At 42.9% G+C, this 8184-nt stretch overlaps 2 protein-coding genes across 2 annotated transcripts; both read right to left on the reverse strand.

Moving 5' to 3' along the window:
- Nucleotides 1–223: 223 nt before the first annotated feature.
- On the reverse strand, nucleotides 224–2591 carry LOC139605856 (protein Wnt-8a-like). The gene is made up of 6 exons (XM_071457705.1): nucleotides 2226–2591; nucleotides 2090–2123; nucleotides 1785–1923; nucleotides 1285–1410; nucleotides 1040–1182; nucleotides 224–811 (listed from the first exon to the last, which is right to left on the reverse strand). Exons 1-6 carry the CDS (start codon nucleotides 2294–2296, stop codon nucleotides 245–247), a joined length of 1080 nt encoding a protein of 359 aa, XP_071313806.1. The 5' UTR covers nucleotides 2297–2591; the 3' UTR covers nucleotides 224–244.
- Nucleotides 2592–5212: 2621 nt separating this feature from the next.
- Nucleotides 5213–7335, reverse strand: tmsb2 (thymosin beta 2). The gene is made up of 3 exons (XM_071457710.1): nucleotides 7177–7335; nucleotides 5931–6035; nucleotides 5213–5668 (listed from the first exon to the last, which is right to left on the reverse strand). The coding sequence occupies exons 2-3, from the start codon at nucleotides 6028–6030 to the stop codon at nucleotides 5631–5633; spliced, it is 138 nt and encodes a 45-aa protein (XP_071313811.1). The 5' UTR covers nucleotides 6031–6035; nucleotides 7177–7335; the 3' UTR covers nucleotides 5213–5630.
- Between the last annotated feature and the right edge of the window lie 849 nt (nucleotides 7336–8184).

Raw genomic sequence — 8184 nt, forward strand, 5'->3', positions numbered from 1 at the left:
ACTTATCCCCTAAACACCAACACAAACGAGTGAGCATGCGTGAAGATTTTGGTCCTGAAAAAAAAATCATTTGAATTATATACAGAATCAAATCAATAAGATAAAGTGCATTAAAATGTTTAGAGTGATGTGATGAGGCTTGAGAAGAACATCCTGATAACGCTGTACAATGCTTACTGGTGTCCATAATGCGAAGTAGAATGAAAAGTGATGAGCATACTGACTCAACAGTCTCTGCAACAAATCAGTGCCGGCGCGCACGGTGCCTGCGTTTCGTTTTATTATGTGGTTTCCTCCCAGTTTCTTTCCGCGCACAGTAATATTTAGTAACAGTCTGCGTGCATTTGTCGCACTTCACCGTGCAGCACCAGTGGAATTTGCAGTTGCAGCTGCTGACAACCTCAATGCGCTTCTCCACCACTCTGAGGCCGCACTCATAGCACAGCCTGCGGCAGCTCTTTCTCTCCCACTGCGACATGTTCTTGTCCCCCTTCAGACACTCCCGCCCCTCGGTGCCCTGGAATCCCATGGTCTGGTTCTTGACGCAGTAATCCGGAGAATCCTCCAGGTAAATGAGCTCCGTCCGAGCGATGCTGCGAAAAGCTTGCGCGATGGCTCCTCTGTTGTCCGCACTGTTACCAGCCCTCGCAGGTTTCTTGTCCATCTCCAGTTTCTTTGCGTGTCCGTGCTTCATCTTCAGGTAGTTACCCACCTCTCTGAAGTCGGCCAGCTGCATCCAGCAGGTTTGGATGCTGCAGCTCCCAGACACCCCGTGACACTTGCAGGCTCTCCTCATGGTAGCTTTGATAGCCTGCCAAGATAGTGAGAGTTAGTTGGAATCTGCACAGCTTTCTGCTGCTTCACGGGTTCAAACTGTTGTTGACATGAGACACAGAGGTGTTTTTGACTCTAAAACATAAATTTTTCCTTCCCAGACCTGACCTGGGATTATTAGTTAATATCTGAATTTGAAAACACAGCCCACAGAAAGTCACAGCAAACTTGAGTGACTCCAATGACAGTAAAAATCCCATCTCACCAGTCTGCCTGCCTCGTTGTTATGCAGGTTGACTGCTGCCCGCGAGTCATGCCCATCTTCCAGCGCGTCCACAAACTGTTTGGAGATCTTCTCTCCGAAAGCCACATTATCACTGCAGCCTCCCCAAATCCATCCTCTGCCACCTGGGGATGAAGAACGCACATTGTTATTCGGTTCAAAGAATAAAAGGGTCCAGCTCATGACATTTAGTCTAATCGTGGACTACACATAGAATAAAACTGTACCTGTCTGTCCAATCCTGGAGTCATCACAGCCGCAGTTATCAAAGTCTCCCATACTGCAGTTCTTGGTGAGCGTGTACATCACTCCGGCCGCGCTGATCGCATGGACAAAAGACGTCTCCCTTGTGGCTTCAATAAGTGACAAAGAAAGCAGACCACGACGTTAGACTTTTCTGGCACCATAAATGCGTAATGGCTGCTCAAATGTTGTGCGTAAAAGGCGCGTAAAGCGTGCGTAAAGGCATTGTCAGAGATGAATTCTGAGCATCTTGGCTGTTTTGTCATTGCGGTTCCAGCAAAGGATCTAAGTCAATGTGTGTGTCCCTTCTCCACGGAGATCAGAGCGCAAGATCAGCTGCAGCTTCGTCTCTGCACTGAAGGATAAACTTTACGCAAGAGCGCTTCAGCGAAGTTGACAGTTGCTGGAATTGAACTTGTCACCGCAGCACCCTGCTGCAGCACGTCATGCATATGATACAAGTGCGTGGATACAAATGTCTTACCACTCCGAATGCCGTTGTGTGTGGATAATTGGAGCGTGCTCTCTGGACAGTTCCACCTCTCCCACGCGAACTGATGTTTACACTCGTGTATTCCACTCTGCGCGCCCACTTGCACACTGCTGGCGTAGGTCAGAAAAGCCTTGGGAAAGACAGCAAAGGACGTAGTTATTTGTTAGTGCATTTAACTATTAACAAGTTCGAGCAATGATGTTAAGAAAATCAAATAATATATTTGATGTGGATGTCCTAGAGGAGGTTTTACGCACAAAACTTGCTCAAAAAGATAAAGATAAAAACGTATTTACCTTAGGTCCAGTCATGAGGAAGTTATTCACGGTCCTATGGATAGAAAACAAGACAGCCACGTTAATCTCAGATCACTATACCATCAGCAAACACACATTAAACTAAAATAAATTCGTCCAAAATTAAGCGACGTACCAAGCTGACGCAAACTGAAAGTGACAGCACATGGACAGAACCACGGCTGTAAGGAGATGTAACGGTCCCATAGCAGCTGTATTCCAAGCGGGGGCCTGCTCGCTGGTATCCCAGATGTGAGTACCAAGAGAGAAGAAGGCAACTAAGCTTGTAGCCAGACCCCACGCTGATGATATTTATATGGTCTTGCTCCTTTGATTGACAGATTTGTCCTGCAGGTAACGTTTCACTGTGAAAATGCGTCAACGACGACATTGATTGCCGCGGCCTATAGACAAATAGGAGCCGTCGGTGCATAAGTGCACTTCAAAGAAATGACGCAGACACTTGAACAGCCCCTCATTAATTCACCTGTCGTTCCCAGGCTTTAACCCTTAGACGCTTTTCCCACGAATTAAAACATGAATGTATCATCCCATAGGAACACCTCTCATTATCACAAATGAAATGATAATGAAATTCATATCAGGTTGATTAAGTTAAAACTTAATTTGAATTTTCAGAATCATACTGAGTAGATAAGTGGACGATTAGCTATCGTGTCACTGTAAATCTGTTACTGAGTACTGGATAACCTATACACAAAAGCCTATATTATACATTTATACTTTTTTTGTCTGAGGATTTGAAGAGGGACTGGCCGCTGCACAGAAGCCACTAATATAACATTAGCAACAGTGCACAACTCAGTTTCCCCAAAGTCCATTGAACGGGTTCCATATATTTACGGAAATGCAGCAGTGACTGCCGACGCCAGGCCTCATGTGTAGTTGGAAACGCTTGGGAAATGGCACCAGTGTCCCAGGGGGAAAGACAGCGACTACAAAGCCATAAAGTCTTTCAGGGGCTGACAGTATATAGTCATGTAAATATTGCTTCACACATCGGCGACATTGGCATCGTCGTGATAATAGGATAATAGATGTTCCCCTGGGAAACAACTTGGTGTGAAAACAGTCTGGAATTTACAAGAGCATAAACACATAAGAGCTTTAATGTCTCAACCATTACATTGTAAGTCAGTTTATTATAAGTGTATCGTTTTGTTTGGGTTTGATTTGTAGGTTTCTGAGCAAATCTACAAACAGTTTGATTCATATTGATCTTACGTAATAAAAATCCGGGATAATCCAACGCTCAGTTCCATCACATTTAATTCTGCTGTTTCCTCTCCCCTTGATTTAGATTACATAATCACTGCCATCATCAGCAGTCATCATGCTAGTTTCTGTCATTTTATACTCGTACTGTGATTTGATTTGAGAGAAGTTCCCAAGTTAGTGATTAACATTACAGTTTTTTAAATGAAATGGCCTACACTTGTCAAATCCCCTTTAAACCACTCAAAATCCCTTAAAACAGCAATTCACTCAGCGCCGCGGACAATAGACGGAGGGCTGGGCGAGGTCCGCGGCGAGATGGAGGTGAGGATAATCCCCACTAATTAGATATCACCCACATTCATTCAGCAATATGACTGAAACCTAGAGCCCCTCAACACTTGGCAGGGAAATAACACAGAGCGATTAAAAATCAATCTGGGATGCTTCATAACTTGTTCTTGAGTGAGGGGCTCCTTTAACGATTTTAACGGGCTAATAAGCTGTAAACAATAGCAGTTTATCCAGGAGGGGCGTGTTTCTACGTGGGGGCTAGATGTCCTCTAAACATCGAAACTCTCAGACAAATCACGTTGGCTGTTAAATGTATTTACTTTTTAAAATTATTTTTGTTAATTTAAAGAGGCCGAATCTGATATTTTGCCTCACCTGCTGAAGGTATAGTTACATACATATTTATGTCACGATCACAATTGATGATATAGTTTTAACGGAAGTAATTTATAATAGTTTAAACTCTCCTTATGGATTCTGTTTTTATGCAACTTTGTAATAATGTCTGTTCCAGAGAACAGGGTCAGGACCTTTAAATTACACTGCGCTTAAACTAACATGAAGCAATAAAAAAAAAAAAAAGCACATTAATGAAATTGTTCTGACAGACATTTCAGACACATCACGCCTTCCACGGTGCGTTGATGCGTGATTTATGGCGGTGCGAAGTGAGAAACAGAGCCATAAAGGCTCAGGAGGTGACAGGCTCGACAGACCGAGGAAGGGTGGCAGGACTGCTGACGCCAGCCAGCCACACCAGTCAGGGACCCCACAAACCAGTCTGGGCTATAAATGACCATTGTGCTGTATGTTATGGGATTCAAAAATGACCTGTAATAAAGAAATAATTGGCAACATAAAGAAGTTATCTTATCAGTCATACAGAAAAACTCAGTGAATAGCAGTGTTATAAAATGTTATCTTCCTAATGATTTTTAGTAAAAAATGCCTCTTTTCAAAAGTTATTTTGACAGTGTACCTTTGTTTAATATTTTGACAATACTGTTCAAGACAGTGTTGTTGTCACCAAGCCGCGCCTCCCTCGCAAATCAGCCAAACCACTAAACCTTTGAAATTCTTTGCTTAAAAATTACTGCATGAAATGATGTAGTAATGATCAAAATTGTTGTCAATCAATTTTTATCGATTAATCGACTAATCATCCAAGCTCTAATGCCAAGTAAAAACCCACAAGCCGAGTTAGCGTTAGCTGGCTCGCTAACCTTTTGAGCCAGTGAAAAAGAGAGGATGAAACAACCTCTCATAATACGGAATCAAGTTTTAATAATTAAACATTTATTCCACAGCTATGTCGTTAATTTATTCATGTGTCCGTTTTGTTTCTGTGTATGTGCAAGTGATTATGTGTTTCATAATATTCAGGTGAAGTACATTATTATTATAGCATTATTAGCATGAACATATAGGAGGTGTTGCTTGTACCGTTCTGTACTGGAATAATTTACATACTGCCAGTATAGACACATCATTTCTTTTGTGTATTTATTCCATGGCCGTGCATGACCATGACTGTATGAGTTTTATTAGAGTCTGAACACATGACATGAAGGAGACAGTAAAATGCACATTGACTGGTTTCACGTCTTCATATTTATTTCATAAAGAAAAGTAAAAAGTTTATTAAGAAAACATCCCACATGATTAGACTCCGATTGCTCCCATGACTGTAGACACCCCCCCCCCACCCCAACTTCAGTCTGGATGCCTGCCTCTCTCTCTGTGCTACATCACTACACCACTCCCCAGTTTGGCAATATTGGAGACATATTAGCTATAGGCTAACAGTGCAAGACAGGCACCCAGGCTAAAGTTTTCCACCCGAGTGGTAGGAGAACCCCCCTGTGAGGATGCCATATACCCTTACAGCACCCCAGGGAGCTCAAGAGCACCCTTTTCTGAAGACAAAGTAAAAGATTGAAATACTGTGATAATCAAAAGAAAGTGCTTTTTGCTGTGGCATCTCAGCTTCTTTTCTTCATGTGCTCAGAAGTCAAGGTGTGGCATCGCCTTTCCTCTCTTGCTCAATGGCTGGAAAAGAAGAGAAGAAGAGACTGTTGGTCAGCAGGCTCCTGTTTAATGAGTATGCAAGAGGATGCTGCTTTTTGATTTGCTGTATATCAGCGAGGTGCTGATCTTGCAGCAATTTTTTTTATTTTGCTGCTCTGCTTGCTGAGCATGTAGTCTTTCAGCAGCACTGGCAGTGATGAGTGGCTACTGACAGGAAATTTGTTGCAGGGGAGCAAGGCTTCAGCATCGTTCAGACATAAGCACACACATGAGGGACACTCACTCTCTTTGGTGGGCAGAGGGTTTTTTTCTTTTGTCTCTGTCTTCTTCAGCTTTGTCTTGTCGAAACGGGCGATCTCAGTCATGTCAGGCTTGTCAGACATTTCGGCTGTGGAAGATGAGAAGGATACCTGAGCACACAGGTTCGAACTTTCCTGTCAGCCAATATATTATATTGATAATACAGCCTAAGGTAATAGAAGTGAATAAATTGTACAAGATATATCTGAAAGTTTAAGGGCAATGATTGAAAGGTGATCATGAGAGCTGTCAAATATCTTGAAGGCTCTACAATAACCCTACTTTACAATAACCCTTTTAACCGATTGCACATAAAGGGAGTGGCTATGACATGTGCAGCTCAGACACGTCCACATGGATGCCTGTGAGTGGTGGCTGCCTCCCACACATGCTCTGTCTTGAGATTCTCTACAAAATGGCTATGCAGCTAACATGTGCCTATTTTTACCAAGCTGTCTGTTCATTCCTTTGTCTCTGCTTTTCCCTCTCTGAGGCGAAAGTCTTTGTTCTCTCCCTCTGCATCCTCTCCCTCTCTCTCCCCATTTCTCTCTCTCTCTCTCTCTCTCTGCATCCACCCCTGCAGCCTCCTGGATCGAGGCAGCGCTCCACAGGCTCCACTGCAGTCATAATCCTGACCTAGCCTCAGGTCTGACTAATCTGTCTTGCACAGTGTGGCCCAGTCACGCCTGTTTGAACCACTGCTCTGTAAGAGGCTGCTGTGGAAATGTGACAAGTCCACAAGCCCGCAGCCAGTAATTTGCAAACCCAGCTAGTGTAAAATCATTCTCACTAGTCTGAATTTAATAGAATCGGTATGACATAGTAATAGTTATGCTGGGCTCATGCCTGGAATTCTTACATTTTCAGTTTCTTGAAAAGAGGCACGCTGAATCATTTCTCGATTACCCTACTATCGAGAAATGGTGCCTGTATCCACCTCTTCCAAGCTTTGACATGAAAAACAGCAGTCATAATCTCACCATTTTCAATCCACCATTAAACCTGATTATCCAAACATCTGCTCTATTGTTCCATTATCACCAGCATCATCATCATCATCCCCAGCATCCGTCTTTCACATCATTTCACCGCTGCCATCAGCAGTCAGTTTCTCTTCATCCAGCCACACCCCAATCCTTTGTCTGACTCTTAGTAAACCAGAATCCAGAGAGAGACACACACACAGACAAAATGAAGAACAGGCTGAGGGACAGATGGGTCTTTCTTACCGGTGTTCCACACAGCTGTGGGCTGAAATCCACCAGCGGAGAGAGCAGGGAGGGATAGAGACACAGAGATGGAGACGGGAGAGCGATACGGAAGCTGAGTGAATCTGCCGGTGTGTGCACGCCTGCCTGCATCCAGGGTGTGGGTATAAAAGGGAGGGAGGGGGACAGAGAGAGAGCGCGATGGTAGAGAGAGAGTGACTGAGAGCTTGGTCAGCCTTCCTCTTCGTCATAAATATTAATATTCTCCAGGGAAAAAGACTAGAAGAAACCAACCCATGTTAAGAAACAGCTGCGTGCGTATTATCATCTGAGATTGATTATGATAAATGATTCAGTTAATACACTGTTATTATTGATATACAGTGTTTTTGCTGAGTAAGTCAGGGACATACTGCATGACATGGCGGAAAGAGGATTTTGCCTACGCCTAATCATAGCGATGTATATGAGAGTTCATGTGTACTGTGAATTGTACTTTTTTAACTCTACAATAGTCATTACAGCTTGATGCGTGTGTCAGAATGTGAAGTATTGTGTCAAAATGTGAAGTGTGATGATGATTTATAGAATGGCACAAAGATAGCACTGCAGAAAAACCCCATTTATATTATTTAATGTTTATTTTTACCAGGGTGAGCACATGACATGGACCAGTGCCACATACCACAGCTTTCATAGCCCAAGTTAGTTTGCAGTGCCCATCCTTAGAAGGGCCTTTATACAAGTACATATTACTCAACAAGAAGAGCATGCAAACAACGATATAATAAAATCGTTACTGTACTGTACAACTCAATGTGGATGATCATAATTCTCTATAAGAATTTATACTTAACTATATATTATTATACTGCACTACCCTACCTCTAATAGTCATTACATGTTGAAACTGACTAAGTTATGAGTATCTATGGATTTAAAGGGAGTGGCATTTTCATTCTTGCAAAATATAGCACTGCAGGATTTTTTTTAATAAGGACACGTTTGTAGCGTGGACCCATGCCAGAT

The sequence above is a fragment of the Trachinotus anak genome, unplaced genomic scaffold (genome assembly GCF_046630095.1).
Source record: "Trachinotus anak isolate AG129_WGS33_773 ecotype Australia unplaced genomic scaffold, CSIRO_AGI_Tana_v1 ptg000021l, whole genome shotgun sequence".
Classification (NCBI taxonomy): domain Eukaryota; kingdom Metazoa; phylum Chordata; class Actinopteri; order Carangiformes; family Carangidae; genus Trachinotus; species Trachinotus anak.

What these genes read in the sequence shown, in the direction of transcription:
- tmsb2 (XM_071457710.1), bottom strand. Translation starts at nt 6,030, where the DNA reads ATGTCTGACAAGCCTGACATGACTGAGATCGCCCGTTTCGACAAGACA. An exon ending in CCCTCTGCCCACCAAAGAGA is followed by an intron (nt 5,669 to 5,930) that starts GTGAGTGTCCCT and finishes CTTCTTTTCCAG; the next exon opens with CCATTGAGCAAGAGAGGAAA.
- LOC139605856 (XM_071457705.1), bottom strand. Translation starts at nt 2,296, where the DNA reads ATGGGACCGTTACATCTCCTTACAGCCGTGGTTCTGTCCATGTGCTGT. An exon ending in TCCTCATGACTGGACCTAAG is followed by an intron (nt 1,924 to 2,089) that starts GTAAATACGTTT and finishes GTCTTTCCCAAG; the next exon opens with GCTTTTCTGACCTACGCCAG. An exon ending in CTCCAGGATTGGACAGACAG is followed by an intron (nt 1,183 to 1,284) that starts GTACAGTTTTAT and finishes CTTCATCCCCAG; the next exon opens with GTGGCAGAGGATGGATTTGG.